The sequence below is a fragment of the Melospiza georgiana genome, chromosome 5 (genome assembly GCF_028018845.1).
Source record: "Melospiza georgiana isolate bMelGeo1 chromosome 5, bMelGeo1.pri, whole genome shotgun sequence".
In the NCBI taxonomy this organism is placed as follows: Eukaryota; Metazoa; Chordata; class Aves; order Passeriformes; family Passerellidae; genus Melospiza; species Melospiza georgiana.
In genome coordinates, this window is record NC_080434.1 from 48,142,862 (window position 1) to 48,162,916 (window position 20,055).

General features: G+C 42.2%; 1 protein-coding gene across 1 annotated transcript; it reads right to left on the reverse strand.

Moving 5' to 3' along the window:
* Positions 1-7,998: 7,998 nt before the first annotated feature.
* On the reverse strand, positions 7,999-19,972 carry SPATA18 (spermatogenesis associated 18). The gene is made up of 12 exons (XM_058025170.1): positions 19,781-19,972; positions 19,515-19,650; positions 18,097-18,186; positions 17,911-17,987; positions 16,367-16,485; positions 14,409-14,531; positions 12,374-12,590; positions 11,710-11,871; positions 11,163-11,338; positions 9,393-9,516; positions 8,980-9,042; positions 7,999-8,169 (listed from the first exon to the last, which is right to left on the reverse strand). The coding sequence occupies exons 1-12, from the start codon at positions 19,841-19,843 to the stop codon at positions 8,107-8,109; spliced, it is 1,413 nt and encodes a 470-aa protein (XP_057881153.1). The 5' UTR covers positions 19,844-19,972; the 3' UTR covers positions 7,999-8,106.
* Between the last annotated feature and the right edge of the window lie 83 nt (positions 19,973-20,055).

A 20,055-nucleotide genomic window follows, 5' to 3' on the forward strand; every position in this document is an offset into this window, starting at 1 on the left:
GCTGTTCATTTAAATTAGGCTCAGAAAGAAACACAAACCTGAAGGCTGCCAGTGTTTATACATTTGTTTAAGAATTTTTTTTTTCTTGTGGGGCAGAGGAGGCTGGGAGAGGAGTTATTCTGGGAATAAGCCCAGTCAGAGAGCAGCCGTGGGCCCAGACCCTCATTCCTCCACACAAAGCAAAGGGAAAAACAGACTTATGCAGGCACCCTGAGCTGTAGCATAAATCCCTCCCGTGAATTTAAGCCCAGCAGTGGAGGAGCAGCACAACTACTTTGCAGACATTTCTGAAACCACTAGGTTGTGGCAGTGGTTAAAGCGACTTCTGAAAATACTTTCCTGTACATGGCTTGCTTAATCACAGTTTTTCTACACATCTCTGAGCCTTAGGTAAGCAAATCTGCCTGGGCCACAGCCCAGATGGCAAGGCAAGATTTCCCTCCACATCTAGCTCAGGCTGCCATGGGACTGCTGCTCCCAGAATGTGGTGCCTGTCCTACACTTAAATGCCCATACACACAGTAAGATTGCTTAGAATGGGGATGTCGACGGCCCCTTTACCTTGTAGTGTACTTTTATTTTCTTAAGTGCTCACTGGTTTCTATTTCCATGCTTTAGCTGCCAGGGGTGAGGGATGCAGCACCAGCTGAGATGATGACATTGCTCTGTCATCTTCAACTCTCACTCTGAGCTGTCTGAAACTCTCCTTACAGTTGGGATTACTTTGGAGGCATCGCTTGAGAGCCTGTCTCTGCTGTTTCTGAGCCAAGCAGGCTGGCTGCTCCCTGCCCTTCTCCCCTTCATGCATGCACATGTGGATCATCAGCTCTCCCACACCCCTGACTCATACATTCTCCATATGAAGATAATAGGCTCAAAACTTCATTTCTTTGCTCTGTCTCATCTGGGTCCCACAGCCTCCAGCACGTCCCTTCCCCATGTGCAGATCCATGGCTGTCCTCCAGAGCCTTTCTCCAGGCGCCTGCCTGCACATTTTCCCGCCCAGCACCATCCCTCAGGTTTTGGGGTCACATCTCCTACTGCTGGGCTGCCATAAATCCAGCATTGCCTCCCACAGCCTCTGGTTGCATGTTTTTTTCTGGGGGATTCACCTGACCACTGCACTCATGTGCACACACTGGTTTTGTCTGCAGCTCCTGCTTGGCACTTTCTCAACATATTTTTGACTTCCCAAGCCGGGACAGAGGACAGGAACAACCTCTGAGGTCTCTGAGGGTGCAGAGCCTCCCCCAGGACCTCCACCAGCTGCTAGTCCTGACCTCTGCTACTCTACAGGGCAGAGAGCACAGATTTCCTCAGGATTTTGATGACTTCTAATTATATTACTGTTTGAGAAATAAGTGAATCTAAACAGAACTTGGAGGTCTTACACACCTGTCTTTGACCACTCCAGATCAGCACTGAAGTCCCCAGCAGGGAAATTAGTATCTTGGACCCCAGCAGGAGAGAATTCATCTTTCCTTTCTTTTTTCTGTCTGGCCATCCACTCAAATGCTTACAGAGGTGTTCTAGCTGCTGCATCTAAGCTACCAGAACAAGGTCCCTTTCTGCCCACTGCAGGGTGCTGGGGACAGTTTGGGGGTCTCTCTGTACTGAAACTTTCTACTAATTGTTCTTATTGTTGTTAGTAGGAAGGTGAGAAGGCACTGGTTGGCTCAGCAGGGCAAGAGAGAGGTGCTGCCCTCCATTCACTCCAAACCTCTCCTTCCCACCATATCAGGGTCAGGCTGCATTTGGCTGAACACACACATGCTAATTGTAGAAAGAAATTAATAGGCACAAAGCATTATCTGTATCTTATCTAGTGTCAGCATTTGATTAATTGTTCCCAAAGACTGAGGCTTCTCAGACTTTCATTTTAATTAGGAGGAACAGTTGCCAAAAGCAATTTCTCTGAGGCAACTTTCACCATTTGTTGAAGTATTCATTTATCTGATATTATTCCAAGGCCGGGTTAAAAAAAAAAAAAAGCCAAATCCAAAACAACAACAGCAACAAAAACCACCCTATAAGAACAGCCCATCTATTCAAATTCTGAGAAGTCTCCTAGACAGCAGCTAGGGGGGAAGAGCTGACCTTATGAAAAATCCCCTGTCCTTGGCCCAGCCGAATCTCCCAAGCAGCTTTGCTTGTTGTGTGCACTCCGTGCTTTAGGGAGATAAGGAGGAAGCTACTTTTAAGCCTATTCAAAAATAAGGGAAAAGTGTACAATTACCTTCAAGAACCCTTAAAGGCCCACATATTTTAGGGGTGACTTAGGAAGCCTTTTTGATCATATTCCCTCTAATCCTTCCTCCCTGTCTTGATTACACATAGGAATTTGTGCATGTAAACATTCATCCAGATGCCTGGGTTGTTTGTATTTATATGAGATGATGAAGCTGCTCTAACTGCACAATACTTGGGCACAGAGAGTGATTCATACTGTGCAACAGGAGTGTGGATGGGTCCACAGCTGACTCATGGGACCAGGGGAGCACGTTGCACCAAGCACTGATATGGTAAGGCTGTATCTGCCTTGCAGACACATCACCTGTGAAACCCAGCCCTGCTGCACAAAAGGTAAGAAACTGATCCTGACCCAAAGATTTTAGTCTGAAAGCTGCACAGTAGATGAACTGTGAAGGAAGAACCATGGGAACAATAACCACATCCTGTGGGTGCACAGAGATTTAGATACATGAACAGGGTATTTCAGTGACAGAGGCACCTGTACATGTTGACTGCTTGCCTGTTACTGGTTGCATGATTCAGACAAGAAGCAATGGCACAAAATAGCCTGGGGAAAGTGCCATTTAACCAAGAGAGCAGACTTCAAAACTCTGGATGACCCAGGACTTACAGATAAACAGCACAAATCCAGAATCATGGCAGAAAATATTTTTAGCAGGGTCATTTTTTCTCTGACAAGTGTTATACATATATTTTGGAGATGCCTAGGAAGGCCCTCATCAAATCTAAGGGGTAGGCAAATACAACTAAGGAAAAAATCATGTCTCATGAAATGAGAGCCATGTCATCAATAAATCAAAAGGCAAGTTTAGATGACTTATGAAATATTTCAATGTTACTTCCTGCAAACCATCAGGTATATAGCTTCTATTCTTTTCATGAGGAATTTCTGGTATTTCATTCTGTTAATATTGACAGAGACGTGTCCATTGAACGGTCTCCAGTATTTCAACTAGTTTCTAGTGATACTCTTCACATTTATTTCTTCTCTTGTCAAAGTGGACATAAATAGAGTTAAGTAAGATACTTTCCTTTGCATCATCAAGCTCCAGGTAGCTACTTTGAAACTTTGTAAGACTGGTTACTAAAATCTGTTCAGGCTGCTTAATGCATAGAATCACCCTGCAGTAAGCTTTAGCAATAGAGGACCACACCACGATGCACTATGGCATTCACATTGTCATGGTATGTGTGCAAATGGAGGCCCAAAGCTCAGCATTTCTAAAACAACTGTGCCATTCATATGAAAAGCATTTAGACATCAAGAGTCCACCAAAAATGTGTGGACGAATTAAGTTCTAGCGGGGAAAGGACTCATCAATTTGAAACAACTGAGGACAATAAAGCTTCTTAACTGATCACAGATAACGAGCCACTTGCCACGGACACACTACAATGGTACAATGGAAATGATAAGTGTATGATACAAAGCTGTTGTCAGGCCTTATCCTGAATACTGGGCACCATTTCTAGTCATCTGTACTCAAGAAAGAGGAACCGAACAGAAAAAAACCCAGAGCCACCCAAAAAAGGATAATCAAGGCAATGAAAAACCTCTCTTCAGAGGAGATGGAAAGATTTGGTGGTTTTAGTTCAGAGGAGAAAAGATTATTGCTCTCAACAGTAGGGCAAATACCAAAGGCAGGGAATGAGGACTTCTGAAGATAATCACACTGGCAGAAGAACAAAGAGGTATAGCCTCTTTGGCTATAGGAAACTAATACATTTGGGCTGGATACAGAAGAAAACTTCCAAGCATTAGAGAAATGACACTCTGGACCAACACTGCAGTTAAAGATAGAGCATGATGCTAAACAAACTTTCTTTTATACAGATGATTAATAAGTTGAAGAACATAATTACCCAAACCAGTCGCTGTGACAGCAGCCTTCCCTCCAGCTGTATCCTGAGGGTTCAGCAGGTGCAATTGACTCTGTCTTTGATTAGAAAATGAACAGAGGTGCAGCTAAAAGCAGGGAGTACCTTCCTGATTCAAAGACTTAGCAGACTTAATTTAAAAGACTGCAATGTTCAAAAACATCTATTTCAATCATAGACAAAGGAAACAGCGAAGCAACTTGCCAGTCAGCCATTGCAACAGAAAAATCACACACAGGATAACAATTTTGCAAGCCGCCATTTTCTTTAACTAGAAAGAAAATTTAAAAGAACTAGAGTAATTTTCTTGAACTGGAAGTCATTTTAAAAGAACAAATGTTAAGAGAAGTTAATTTTCAATCTGAATTTCAGTTTGGGATTTGTTTTTATATATGTTCTTTGAGAAGATCGGTCAGAATATAAGCAGATAAAAACCATTCACTTTGGAAAGACTCATTAAAGTAATTTTGAAAAATCGACCCCTCAACAGGAAAATACCTAAACTCAAACAGTTTGTCCAATAATATATTGGTAGTCATGTTCATCTTACAATACATAAGGATTTTCATATTCTTGTCAGACAGCAAACTTCAATTGTGCTATCAGCAAGCTAATTTGACATCATAATTCTCCTTCTGACGTCTGTTCATATTCCTTCAATCTGTGACTATTATGCATTTACTGGCAAACCTCATTATGGCAATAGCTTTTAAAACAGCGGTTGAAATTAAAACCCGATTTTTCTGTTCTTAAGGCAATAGTGCCATCTAGTGGGAAATGTTCAGTTTTTTGTCTTATTCTGGGCAAAGGAGCTCAGAGCCTTTCTTAGACAAACAATTCCTCAAGAAAAAGAGATGTAATTTTTTTTTCCCCTAAGTTGGCTCCCTCAGGTTAATACATAAACTTTCATCTAAAATGCCCACTATCCCTTTCTAGTCACTCTGGTAAGGTTTCATAAGATTTTTGCTCTGCTCCGAGGTGTTCTACAAATCACAGCCCCTGTCTGGGTATGTGCCTAGGGACCACAAGTCCTGCATCCTGCCAGGAGGGTCCCATGGGCATGAGGCAGAGCACTCAGCCCAACTGCAAGTAGTGCTACTCTGCATTGTCCAGCAAGAATAGCCTCACCAACCAAGTCCATGCTGTGAGTCCTCGGCTCTGCTGCACGTGTTACACACACACACATACACACACACACACAGTGGCCAGTCACATCTCAACCCTGCCTCTTCTGGCAACATTTTCAGACTCTTTAATCTGATTTTGTGCCTCCTCTCCTTTTAATGGCTTTTCCCCTCAGTTTCTGCAGAGTCAAAAATATCTCACTAGCCAGAGAGCACCTGACACCTTTTTACATTTAAAATGCCTCTGTCCTGCAGAGTGTAAACAATGAGGATGAATCTGGTTTTCCCACAAGCAGTGGGTCTTCTTTCTTTCCTTTTTAATAACGGGGGTTATGCTTGCCCTTTTCCAGTCTATGTGAACTTCATGGGACTGCCATGACTTCTCAAACACGATGGATAGTGGCTTAGTCACCTCCTTGGCTAGTTCCTGTGGACATTACTCACCACATGTCAGGGACTTGTGCACCTTTGGGCTCCTGAGATGTTCTCAAACTCATTCTCCTCCTACAGCAGACAGTTCTTTGTGGAATCTCATCCTGCTAAGATTTTTAGCTCAGATACTTTTACAGAGGGTTTTGACCTCAGACCATGGCAGATAGTGTAATGAGGGGGTGACCTAATCAGGTCACAGTGGGAATTATAGGTTCTTGTGAGTAGTAATAGAACCTTCCTATATTTGGTCATTTCCAGTTTTCCTTCTCTGTTGGGTCAGAACTTTTTTCTTATAAGGTCATGTTCTGAGTTCACCTTCCTGATTGGACCTGTGCCCCTATACCTGGCATTTGCCCCATCCAAAAGATTTTTGGAATCTAGCCTCTGTACCCTGTGCCACCATTGTTATTTTCATTATTAAAGCTTTAATTTTCCAGGCTATTCCATCATTCCCGTTCCTCTTTATTAGCCAGCTCCTCCCAGCTAAGCCAAGTAGGGGTATCACAGTAGGCTGTAGTGGGCCTCATTGACTCAGTCTTTCTGGCCAAGTGGCCTGTAGCAGTTCCCCACTAATAATGACACCTGTTCCAGCCCTCCCTTTAATCCATACCCAGTCAGCTCCTCACCCATGCCCAGGCCAAGCTCCATGCACTCCAGCTGGTCGACAGAGAGGGCAATACCATTCATCTCCCATGCCTTTCCTTCATAAAGTGCCCCTGCCCTTCCATTCCAGCCCTCCAGACAAAGGAACCATCCCACCACTTCTCAGGATGCCAATATGGTCCATAGCCCTGCAGGATTGTGTACATCTCTAGTTTCTCCTGTTTACTTCCCATCCTACCCGCTTTTTTTAGAACAGAGGATTTAAGCTGGGCCCCTGGTGAAACTCTCTGACTGCAGTGGCTGGAATTCCTTGGTGCTATTCCTTCAGGTGTTCACTGACCTGCACACCCTCTCCAGGCTCTGGTCAGATCTTTCTGGCTCAGAGAGCCAACTAGTATGAATGGGATGGCATGTCATCCCACATCTTATGACTGTTAAATCTCTTCAGGTCTCTCCAATTTTTACACTCAAAGTGCAATAAACGCCTACAGTAAGAAATAACTAGACAGGATTTTTTCACTGTATTCACAATCACTGATCTATCAATACAGTATGAAAGCTCACTAAGTGTGATACTGAAGAGGCCTCACATATTTCAAGCCTACAAATACTCAGTGGCACACTTTCAAAATACTGCTAGTATCAAACTACAAATTTTTATTATAATAATTTCTAAGTTAGAATGTATTTAAACCAGGACTATTATTGGCCTTGCTAAAGAATATGTGAGCATTCATCCATAAATGTCAATAAAGCCCTGGGGATTCCTGGAGTATTGGCATTTATGACTGCTCTGTGCAATTTCTGCATTGCAGCTAGAAAATTCACTTTATCACAGGGATATATTAAAAGGCTGCTGTGTGAGACTGCCACATCCTATGATTATTGCTATTTTCTAAAATTGTAAACAAGAACCAATTAATTACATTGTGTTCAAGTAACAGCTAACCTCAACGTTCTGCAACATTCACCATTTAGGTTATATTAAACATCCTATAAAGATGTTTAATATAAGATGTTTAATTAGTAAGATAAACTGCATCATTTGGAATCTGAGGGAAGCAAACATTCTAGATGCAATAATTCTATCTCCACCTGCAAGATTACATCACGGCTTCCTGACCACTTTGCAAATTTTGCCAAATGATCCTGTACTGCATGCACTTTTTTTAAATCAAAAGTGTTTCGTTTCTAAAATTATAAATAAGCCTTCTATAATTCTAAAAAACACACTGAATACAAACTCCATTTGGAGTGACAACCGCCATTTATTGAGAGATTTGAGGTACTTCCGAAGAGAAACGACACCAGCAAAGTTGTTGAATCCAGTTGTGTTGCACTGCAGGAAGATGTCCAGTTAGCAGCGCCCTATGGAAGAAAAAGGTACATTTCAGTGCAACTGTATTTTCTAAATCTCTAAGTTGGGTTGGCTTCAAGATAGGCACACACTCATGCTGCCTGAAATCCCTCACTTCACTGTCACAACTTAGCCATCTCTTTGGAATTTGAAAGGCTGGAAGACAGCAGATATACAGTAGCAAACTGTCTCTTGGGTAAGGAAGGAAGCAAGTTTTACTTACTACAGCACTGGCCACAGTGAAGGCAACCAGAAGAGAGAAATCATGACAATGGTCCAAGTAGAGTGAAAAAACAAGCTTTCCTCCAAGTAAAAAATCTCAGCCTTTTTCCACCCATAAAAAAAAAGGGGCTATCCAATTTAACACTTCGGCAAGTATTTTAGAATCAGAGACAGTCAACATGTAATTTTGTTCTTTTGTTCAATTGTTCAATGGCTTGATGTGAAAACCATGAGTCACTAGGAACCAATATGCCACTTACTTCTGACCCTCACGGTTGAAAGACTGCGGCTTCGAGGCACCTGCAAGACAAAGAGAAAAGGAAAATCAGGCGTGCTAAAGAACTGTAACCAAAAAAGTCACCTGGGCACCCATCAACATTCAGAAAATCTGCACATCTATCAGTGCAACTCTACTGTTACAAAGTCAAGTTCAACAACTTTCTAGTTTTCTTTCACATCCTGCACACACACACAAAAAAGGGAGCCCTACCCAAAGCCTCTCACATTTTCAATATTCATATTTTAAGGTGAGGGTGCCTATGTCCATTTAATAAGATGGGCTAACAACTAGAAAAATATACACATTTTTAACAGTAATAATAAAAAAACGTTATGTAACCACACAATATGCAGAACTCTGCTGAAGTTTCACATTTGTACCACCTTCTCTTCCTGCTCACCCTACATTTCTTTTTGGCCCCTTTGATGCATTTCATAAATTAGGAGTAAATTTAGGTCACTAAGTCCAGGAGGCAGGAACTATGTGTTGTATATGTACTCCAAAATTACTGAAACATTTCCAGATGATGCAATTATTTATTTGGAAGGGCACTAAAGCAGAGTAGGGGCAAAGCATTCCAAGACACACAATTGATGCTTCTGAGAATTTAACTATGATCTACTTCTCATACAGTATCTCTACTGATCATTATACCAGGCAATAACTATCTGTCAGTTCAGCTTCACCTCATTCGAGACCATCAAGCAAAGGCACTTATTCCCAGTGTTAAAATGTACATGTGGCACATCAGCATTTTTAACAGGTTGCCTACATTCCTAGTTAAAAATACTTGATGCTGTTAACACTACAAACATTTAGCTGAGGCTTACCCCACACAGCAGAGGACGGCCACAGCTGCAGCTTCTGCTTCTAATCCTGCATCTGCGAGGACACTACAAGAGAAAGTAGGCTCTTGTAAGTAAACCTCTTCTGCGAGAGAAGGTTTAATAAAGACACACTTTGCAAGCCATACTGGAGACAAGGTTTGAGGACAGAGAGGAAACACAGTAAGCTTTCTGCTTAGAACAGGTTCTGACAACAACCATTATCTGCATAAATAATACATGAAGGAAAATGGAACTATTCATACTATATACAGGATGAGGCACTAAAACCTAATTGATGTTTGATATACTACTCCACCCATATAGGGGACAGTTAAAAACTTATCTTTTTAAATTTTAAAAACAGTGTTGAAATCCACTGACTTTCCCTTAACATTTTTCTTTAACAAAATACGTACCATAACCATTTTTTTAGTGACTACTTCTCCTTTCACAATAACAGTGCCATCTTCTACCAGAGGAGGCCAGACGTGATAGGCCACAAAGGGAGCTGCAAAATCGGAGTCAAAGCTACGATAGTACCTGTTGAAACAAACAGTACAAGAAATGTCTGCATTAAGTGCCAAAAGAGAAATATGTTCCAAATCATCAATGTTGATAAAAAGTAGCTACTAGTATCTTTCCACATCACAAAAATATGTATTCGTAACGTGATCCTGTAAAAGAAATGGACTTGGAAGACAGACTTAGCGGAACATACTGTTTACTTATCCTGACAGACATTCTAATAAAGCCATCTAACACTTCAGAAGGCCACTAGACCTTAATTTTTGCATAAGCCCCACACAAGCCAGGGCCCCTGTGTCCACTGACAGATTAAACCTTCTGAGCAGCAATTTGGCAGACACAGTCATCCCCGCTTCCTGGAATATCTTGCTAGAACAAGCCCTCTATAAGGACAAATAACACATCTGGCTTTATGGATTCAAAGTCACAACAAATACCAAATAACATAAATTGCATTAAAAGCAATACATCTATACTTAAGTAATCTATTACAATAGTAAGTAATATAAAACAATGTCATAATCAGAGGCAAAGCAAGGCATAGGGTACAACGATGTTTGGCTGGCTCTTTGTGGAATGCTATCACATGTATTAAACAGATATATTTTAATTTCTACAACTTTTATTTGCTCCATCTCTGTGTACCACATCCAAATCCTATACATGTAAGCATATACATATGCCACATATATCTAGCTAGATAGACAGATGTACATGTCTCCCACAGCAGCACACAAAAACATAATAAATATTTTTTAAGGCCATACACACCAAGTAGGTGGAGAAAGCATCTCAAGACTATATTACAGTGTTCATGCTTCCTAATTTAGCCAATAGTTTTGAGTGTCAAAAGCTAACTGTCCTATATTCAGATAGGATCATTGAGTAGTCCTGTATGATTTTGCACTCCCCTGTCAAGAGTCTACTTTCATATTCTCTATTTCTCTCCTTGACTTCTCAAGCTCTTCATGACCTGGGTTCCATTCTATTCTAAATTATTACTAGAAACCCTCTTAGTGATGTAAGGTGTTTTGCTTTTTAGAGCAATTTTTATGACCTATCAATTCCAATTATTTTCTAGACAACATGGAAGCACTCTACAGGTCTCTGCTAAAAAAGCAGATCGACCCTATAGAAAAAAAAAATTATTAACAAAATTCTCATTTTTAAGAGGCAGTTTTGGTTTTGACCAGCTCTAAACCAGAAGAGATGGCAGCATATTAATAGTCGTGTGTTGTACAGTAGCCACAGCCTGGAGGTTGCAGCAAACAAGTTGATGACCCTGGTAATGACACCAACTGCCAAGATCTCAGTAAATATGACTTTTATAGAACAGGCCAGTAAGGACAAACAAGATGCAAGCATTTTTAAAAGGCAAATAGAGACTAAGCAGGGAAAGCTGATGATCATTTTCTTCTTAAATAATAAATTAAATATGCTCTTGAGAGTGAAGTTTATCCAGAAAATTGCTCTGCTGTTCACTAAAAAAAAATTGCTGACGCTTATGTACATGCTAGTATTTACCTTAAAAACATACCAAATTCACTACAGGCCAGGGGGTTTTGCCCTAAATTAATGTTTAGCACTGCTATATTAATTAGGAAACAAGTAGACTACAAAACTTTTATTGGTAAGTCTGACTGAATATAGAAATTTCTTACATGTTCCTATTGAAGCATTCTCCATCAACACCATAGGCAATATCAAGAGGAGGAATGAGTGTCTGCATTGAATAAGCCAAACAGCACACCTCTCGAATCAAATTGCTGATCACAACGAAATCCAGTTCTCCTGGACATGGAAGCTTTGGGTTCCTGTTCATGCAGCAAACGACTTCCTGAAAATAAACACACATGAGTAATTTGCACTCACTAACAATTTTTTCACAGGCAACTGCAGAAATCCCCCCTAAATATGCTTCTCAGCTTTCTACATTTAAAAATCAGTATAAAAATCTCATAGTAATGTTGGCCTGGACTATTCCAGAAAACAACAACTTCAGAAAGAATGTGCTGCTATGAACAAACCAAGCAAGCCATTACTAAGCCATACATATACTAGTCCTAGCAATGTTGTTCTAGAAAATAAACTGCTACAAGACAAAGTCCATACAGTAACTCTTTTCTCCTTCAGGTTACAGTGCATTTCTAATTTACATATTCTGAATTTACTAGCTCCTGAAAGAGATCACCACTGCCCTTCACTTACATGGACACTGCAACAAACGTCATACAGATCCTTGTGGCAAGCTATATAATCCAGGACAGCAACTTCAAGTGACGTAGGTCCCCCTCTGAAACATATACCCAAAGTGTCTTTTACGTTTATTTTCACCCTCCAGAAGGCCATCTTTGCCGCACGGAAAGATTCCTGCAAAAGTAAAGAACATCAAGTTAAATACAGCAGACCCAGTTTAATATTTTATCTGTTATCAGAAAATTAATAATTTAACCCACTATCATCAAAACAAGGAGGAATATAATACATTGTAAAGGAGAAAATTAACTCATGAGGAAGGAATTCTCTGATTGAGTGTAATTTATTTGCAGAAGGCAATGTTGATCACTGCAGATACCATGTACTTTTCAGACCAAATCACTTGACCAATTTCAGACTAAATTTCACTCTTTTAGTATCCATACAATAAATCATTGACCCTGTTCCCATCTTGGGACAGGTCAGGTAGGACACTACATTGAGAGTTCAATGTAGAAATGTGAGGGAAAGAAAGAAAAATAAAAATAAAAAAGAAAGCTTTTCTTCTCTGCACTTGACAGAAATGCTAATTTACCCACAATTTAAACCACTGCAGACATAGTATTTTACAACACACCTCCAGCCTGTAAAATAAGAAATAATATTTCTTTCTCACCACACATGCAATGTATACTATCCTCTGCACCGTCTCCAAGTTACAGACGTATCGCCTCAAAATGCACTCTGCCTCCAAGCGTTCCTTAGCGTAAATGAAGTTATAGCGAGCTATGAGGCAGGCACGGTGTGAAGCGCTGCCCCGCCTGATCCGGGGAGGTGTACAGGGCCTTGGGCAAAGGGCACGGCACTTGGGAGGACAGGGCCTCACGCAGGGTCTCACGCAGGGTCTCACGCAGGGCTTCACGCAGGGCCTCACACAGGGCCTGGCACAGGGCCTCATACACGCCCTTGGACGACATGGTAGGCACGGTGGAGAGAGGCACTTCAGACGGCATGGAGAGCCCGACCTTGGAGGGCAGGGTATGCATGGAGAGCAGGGCCTTGGACCACAGGGTCCACATGGACCACAGGGACCGCACGGACCACAGGGTCCGCACGGACCACAGGGTCCGCACGGACCACAGGGTCCACAGGGACCACAGGGTCCACAGGGTCCACAGGGTCCACACGGACCACAGGGTCCACAGGGACCACAGGGTCCGCATGGACCACAGGGTCCACAGGGACCACAGGGACCACAGGGTCCGCACGGACCACAGGGTCCACAGGGACCACAGGGTCCACAGGGACCACATGGAGAGCAGGCCCTTGGACGGCAGGGTATGCATGGAGAGCAGGCCCTTGGACGGCAGGGTATGCATGGAGAGCAGGCCCTTGGACGGCAAGGTATGCATGGAGAGCAGGCCCTTGGACGGCAGGGTATGCATGGAGAGCAGGCCCTTGGACGGCAGGGTCCGCATGGACCACAGGGTCCGCACGGACCACAGGGTCCACATGGACCACAGGGTCCGCATGGAGAGCAGGCCCTTGGACGGCAGGGTCCGCATGGACCACAGGGTCCACATGGACCACAGGGTCCGCATGGACCACAGGGTCCGCATGGAGAGCAGGCCCTTGGACGGCAGGGTATGCATGGAGAGCAGGCCCTCGGAAGGCACGGAGAGCAGGCCCTTGGACGGCAGGGTACGCATGGAGAGCAGCCCCTCACAGGGCATGGAGAACAGGCCCTTGGAATGCATGGAGAGCAGGCCCTCGGACGGCAGGGTCCGCATGGAGAGCAGCCCCTCACAGGGCATGGAGAGCAGGCCCTCACAGGGCATGGAGAGCAGGCACTTGGACGGCACGGAGAGCAGGCCCTCACAGGGCATGGAGAGCAGGCCCGCACAGGGCATGGAGAGCAGCCCCTTGGACGGCATGGAGAGCAGGCCCTAGGAAGGCATGGTGGAGGAGAAATACAGCCCCTTGGAACGCACGGTGGAGGAGAGATACAGCCCCTCAGACGGCACGGTGGAGAGAGACATCTCCGACGGCATGGCGGAGGAGTGCAGCGGGAAAGCCTACGACACACAAGCAAAGAAGCTTCATGTCACTTTACCATCCTCAGATGCCTTCCCTATGGCAGACTTCTTCGTCAATTTAATTTTTACAAGGGTAAGGTGAGTTTTGAGCCAAGTAATTAAAGAAGCTGGTTAGTCTAATATGAAGGCATTTTCATAGAATGTTTTATGGCCTACAGCATAAACAGTAAAAGAAAAGTAACATGTAAAGCATATAAGGCCAAGCACTTTGTTCCTAGGAAACACACCTTTAACCAGTAATATTTTGGAGATTTGTTCCTCTTTCAGTACCACCGAAGAGTACTGCTGAAGTCAAACAAGTAAAAATTGAATACTACAACTACAGAGCAGAACTCTATAAAAGTACTCATCAACAAAAGAACTATTTCATACAGTTGCTCTCCATGTATTTTGTAAAGGTGCATTATTTGCTGTTTTGTCTGAAACGTAACATAACTGCTTTAAAATAAAATATTTGGGCACTAGAACAAATAACCTAAAGAGTTTATGTTCCTTCATAACAAAGCAAAAAACCTTGGCTTTTGTTTATATTTCAATTTAAATGAGGAAGAAATTCATGCTACCTAACATGACCGATTTCTATGATTCAGTGACTTCTCTGAGTAAGGTCTCTACCTGCTCTGGATAACAGACTTTTTGCAATCCAGCATAGCAATCTCATCCCGCAAGTTCTCAATCTTCTGCTCGTACTCATCTAGTTCCTCTAGCCTCTTTAAGTGGCACCGGGAAGCCTTCAGACTTAATGACACAGAACAGTCAGTCACAAGATGTCCTTCTATCAACGTAAACTATCTATCAATTAATCCTCATCATCAAACAAAAGGAGCAAAAAAAATAGGAAAACTATTGACCAAGCTCCTTATCCTTGCTAAATAATTTCAGCATGCTTTCCTTATACTGAAATACAGGAAAAATCCAGAGTTTAAAAACAAATGAAACAAAGCAGACCCTTGATCTTACTTTAAATTGTGTAAGTGTATTGTGGCAGGAAAGTGGATATAGCACTGTGTGCTATAGGAACAATTACTGGTTAACATTTGGCGTCCTTATACTAGCTCAGATGATCAGGTCTAAAAGAAACTAATTTCTTTTTCACATTTAAGACAGTAACTAAACCATCTCAGTTTTCTTTCCTATAGATTAATAACCCATGTATTGTCTCCTACCAGGTTTTGGGCTCTTTTTCTTTGCAGAAATATATTAGTCAATCAAAAGACATCAGAAATGCTAGTCAAGTAATACCAAAAGCTAACAATTCCTCTCCTGCTGTCCCCAAAAGCGGGAGTGATTCTTAAAGATTGGCAGACAACCAGTGAAACAAGTTTATCTTCTGTCCTTTACTCTTAGTTAATAATAAAAACTATCCCAAAATCTCTGCTTTCCATCCAAATACCGGTATTACTGTTGCTTTTCTCTTACCAGAAGTGGAAGGCAAAAAGAAAATATGTTTTCTATTTATTTTTAAGGTATTCACCCTGTCCTTCCTTTTCCTTACTGGAGGACCCTGGTGAGATTTTTTGAGACTCTAAATCAACAAAAGCTCTAACACTTATCAATTGATAGGATTCTTGTTCCACCTTTTTAAGGAACAAGCTGACTGAGATGACCACAGGTAATAAGGCCACCAACATCTGCTAAGAGGAAAGACTGCCCAGTTCCATCCAAGTCAGCTCCTTCAGGAAGGACTTCTAGCAGAACAGTAGTAAAAGAGGGTTAAAGAATTCTACTACAAAGGGCAATTGGGAAAGAAAAGCAGATTTGGGAAGATGAGCTCTAGAAGTAGGCATGGGGGTAGGCATGGGGGAAATCCAAAATTATATTCTTGGAATCACTTAGTAAGGGCATGAAATTATATCACTTAATGCACTGACCCAAGACTTCCGGAACGTTCATTGTTCTCATGGCAATAGGATGCGTGAGAATGTGTCTGCCGCGTCGAGCTGCCCCTTAAATGGCCGTGCAGCTGGTAATAACTGCACTAACTTGTATCTGAAGCAATTTATTAACTTTTATATTATAATGCTCCATAAAATATGTTTTATGCAACTAGACAAAAACTCTTCAGGCCTAGTCACTCATCTTGGAAATGATGAGTGACTTCCTCCATCTTATGACAGTGGCTTTTATCTTCTTGGACATTTATGTATCAATTACATTGTATAATTAATTGCGACATGTTGTAGGTCCTTCAATAAATGTTACACTGTAGCTACTCAATTGATTTTTTTTATTTAGGGTTTGCTTAGTATGCAACATTTCATAGACTATAACTCCACAAGGGATTGTCATGGACTATACAAAACCTTTTTATGTAGAATACTGGCATGTCTTTCAACATCTCTGTCATAAGCAAAACTTACCAAGTGAATTTATGAATGTGGGTGTGACTGTATCATTTGTACCCCACTTTGGATATATACACACGATACAGAGCTCAATGCATTTTGAAACTCTGGTTTTAGGCCAGAAATAAAACATTTTACAAATCTCCATCTATATTTAGACATCAAGGGAAAAAAAAAGCAAAAACAAAAAGCAAACAGAAAAAATTGCAGTTAATTTTTTTTCCCTACTCTCGTTCCATCTGGTTGATCTGCACACGAGTTTCACTTAGTTTGTCCTCCAGTTCTTGCAGCTCACACCTTGGTTTGCAGGACAAATCTCTCAGCTGTAGCTCTCCTTCAGCTGACTCCTACCAGGAAATGAAGTCACACTGCTTGAATGTTCTACTTTATAAATTCCCTCAGTAAAGTACTAGAGCATAAAGGGCAGATGTATTTCTAAATATTTCAGCAATGACCATTCTTAAAGAAACTGAGAACAAAAGCTATTGCATTCTCTCTGAGACATAAGCAATACCTTTCAGGCACACCAAAGAAAGACTCAGTTATAGAAATAAAATATTCACTTATTTTATACTTCATGGTAGAAATTATGGAAGGTCAGCATATGCAGATTTACTGCCCAAATCATCAGAACAAAGCCTTTTGCAGATGTGTTGCATAGTTGGTTTTTTTCAGTTAGTCAACTCCTGATTGACTAAATTACCAACTCAAGTAAACTTTTTGGGAATTTGTGTATACAAAACAACAAAAAGTTATTAGAACACAGAACTATCATTCCAGAAAGCACACTACTATACATGCAGCTGCCTTTAACAACCCATAAAATGGCCAGCTAGTACTGGAATTAGATTAGTAACTGTGCAACGTGCTTTTCTTTAAATTTTGAATGTCACATGCAATTACAAACCTGCAACTGGTATTCCTGGTGTACTGTCGTTTAATAACTTTGTTGTTTAATATTTTGGGAGGGTTTCAGCACACCACCACTCCTGATTCATAATAGACTCTAACTCTTAAAGGATATCACTTTTTATTTGTCCTATTTTAATTGTGAAATATTTTGACAGATCAGGTGTAAAAATGAGAAACCAAAGAACATGGAGACATCACTATCAAATCTCAGGATCTTGAAGATCTTCCCCTAGCCTGAATTAGCAAAGTCTCTTATTTTCATTCAAACCATAAAGCCACAACAGATCTGTCTTTTCTATTAGTATCAAACTGTTAGTATTACAACCCCTTCAGTAAATACCAAATATATATGAACTCCAAATATCATGGCAGGAGCATAGTGGTATCATGACACACATGAACACTTTTTTTTTAACACTCCAGGAAATAATACAATGTTAAGATATCCTTAGGGTTTTTTCCTTAAAAAAAAAAAAAAAAAAAAAAAAAAGTAAAAGGAGCTCACAGATTAATGCATGGAGTTTATGCACACTTTCATCTTACACATGTATTTTCACAGTGCTCTTTTTTTCTAAAAAAGAGATATGGCATAAATACTGCTATTATGTCTCTGAAATGTAAATGTAAATGGCAAATCTGTACCTAGAAAAGGAAAACAGTATAATAACACAGACTTCTTATACAAAGCAAATCCCTCCATAATAGCATAGTTGTCTCCATAGGTGCCTCCACAAGCAACTAAGGATATATTTCATTAAGTAAAATCTGAGGGAGGCTAATATTAACAGAAAGTCATTAAAGCGCTACCACAGGTATAAATTCACCTAGTTCTATTCCATTAAAATGAGTTTCTTACACACCTGAGTGAGGTTGTCACTTCCTGAAGCAGTACATATACTTGGCAGGAGACAGCCTTTTAATTTTGCTGCACAATCCTCTAAAAACACAAACGTTAAGAAATGCTAAGAACACGTACAGAAAAAGCCAGAGTTGGAAAAAATGGCACATGTGAAATGTGTAAGTAATTGGACAAGGCATCAATTTACCTCCTTGGGATGTTTCATTGAGAATTGAGAAGAGCTGCTTTTGAATTGCCTTGTTCAGTTCTAACACTTGACAGCATCGGCTCAGATTTCCTCAGCAGAATTCCCCTGTTAATAATGCGCATTATGACATCTGTGTGGGCTTTCTTACCTAAAGTTACTCCTGTTACAATCATGGCACATTCTCCCCCATAATTACATCTTCCCAACTTTTTCCTACTGGATCCATTAGAACACTTATTTTTGAATACTCATTTCTAATAGGCCAATGAGCAAAACAGGACTTCTATGACCCACTTCATTCACTACTTGAGAAAGCATACTCCTTTTCCATCATAAAGAGGATGCAACCACAAGTTGAGTTAAAATTTTCCAACAGTTATTAAAATAATAATCTAGCAGTTTGTTGGATTTTAAAAAATAGCCTAAAATCTGGTTTTCCATATTAGCTGAAAAAATACATATAAGGCCCTTATCTTGCTTTGTCTATTCCTAACCAACTTTTGATGGAGAGGTCAGCTCCCACTGCCGCTCGGCCCTCCTAAGGCCTACCTCCAACAACCATTTGCAAGACTTTGAAATACACGACACTGTTCCTCCTCCGGCCTCCTCTGTGGTAGCTTTACCGGCTACTCCCAACCCCCTTAAAACCGCCCTTTGCCTTGAATCTTGCCGACAGTTACACCGGTTATGAAACTGTAACTCCTATTCAACCATGAAGAAAAAAACTAATTTCCCCTGAAAACACTGCATTTCTTTTCTCACCAACCACAGCAGACACAGTAGGTAGTCACAAGTTCGTGACCAACTATCTGCACCCTGAAGGTACAGAAACCTGGGGATGCCGGACGGAAAATTCTATCAAGATTTTTTTTCCCACTGAGCAAAGTCACTGCTGTGAAGTCTCACCTTTCCCTAACTTTACACTTTCTCTACTGCTTCCACTGTTTCACCCCCTCAGCTCACCTCCGGTCACTCCTGGATGGACTCCATCTCACCCCTTCGGCAGCTCTTCTTCAACTAACGGCGCTCCGCCCGTACCGCCTGCCGTTTCTGAAACCGTTTGCCGCCAACGGCCGCTAGCCGGCCGCGCCGCGCGCTGCCCGGTAACCGCCGCTCTCGCGCACAAGCTTCTCCCCCCCCACAAGAGCCGGGATGCTGGGTAACCCCGTCTCACTTCCAGCAGCCGTTTTCCTCACTCGCACTCCTCACCCAGCTCTGGCTTTTTCTGTACGTGTTCTTAGCATTTCTTAATGTTTGTGTTTTCTTAGATGATTGTGCAGCAAAAATAAAAGGCTGTCTCCTGCCGAGTATATGCTGTACTGCTTCAGGAAGTGACAACCTCACTCAGGTGTGTAAGAAACTTATTTTAAGGGAATAGAACTAGGTGAATTTTTTCCAGACTGTTCCTAGGCCCCAACCGTAGTCCTTCCACCGGCCGTTTTTCAACGCTCTTCTCCCTTCTAAGCACAGCCGGTACCGATCAAATCTCACTTTTAACCTCCAACCCTTCTTTTCAGGGAACCTTGCCACGGACAAAAAGCGAAACAACTGAAGCTGTGGGAGCTTAACAACAGGTCTTAAAACTGCGCTAACTGGACGCGCGTTCCGGGCAGAGTCCCAGACCGGCCCGCGGACCGCCGAGCGAGGGCGGCTGCCTCTGGCCCCGAGGAGTGGCAGGACTCACCTCATAGTCCTGCATTTCCCGGGTGTTTCCCCCGCCCACGAGGCTGTTAATTTCTTTGGCCATGGCTAGATGTCAGCTCGCTCTGCTGTCCCCTCGGCAGAGTATTCTTCGGGCGGCGCAGGTGTAATGGAGATGGTAATGCCAGCCCGGGCCCTTCCCTGGGCTTGGCCGCGTCCGAGGGCTTCCACAGCCGCGGTGGTGTCTTAACGGCTGGCGCGGCGATGGCGGTGCCACGGGACTGGGGGGGGGCTGCGAGGCGCCTCGCGGGGCGCGTG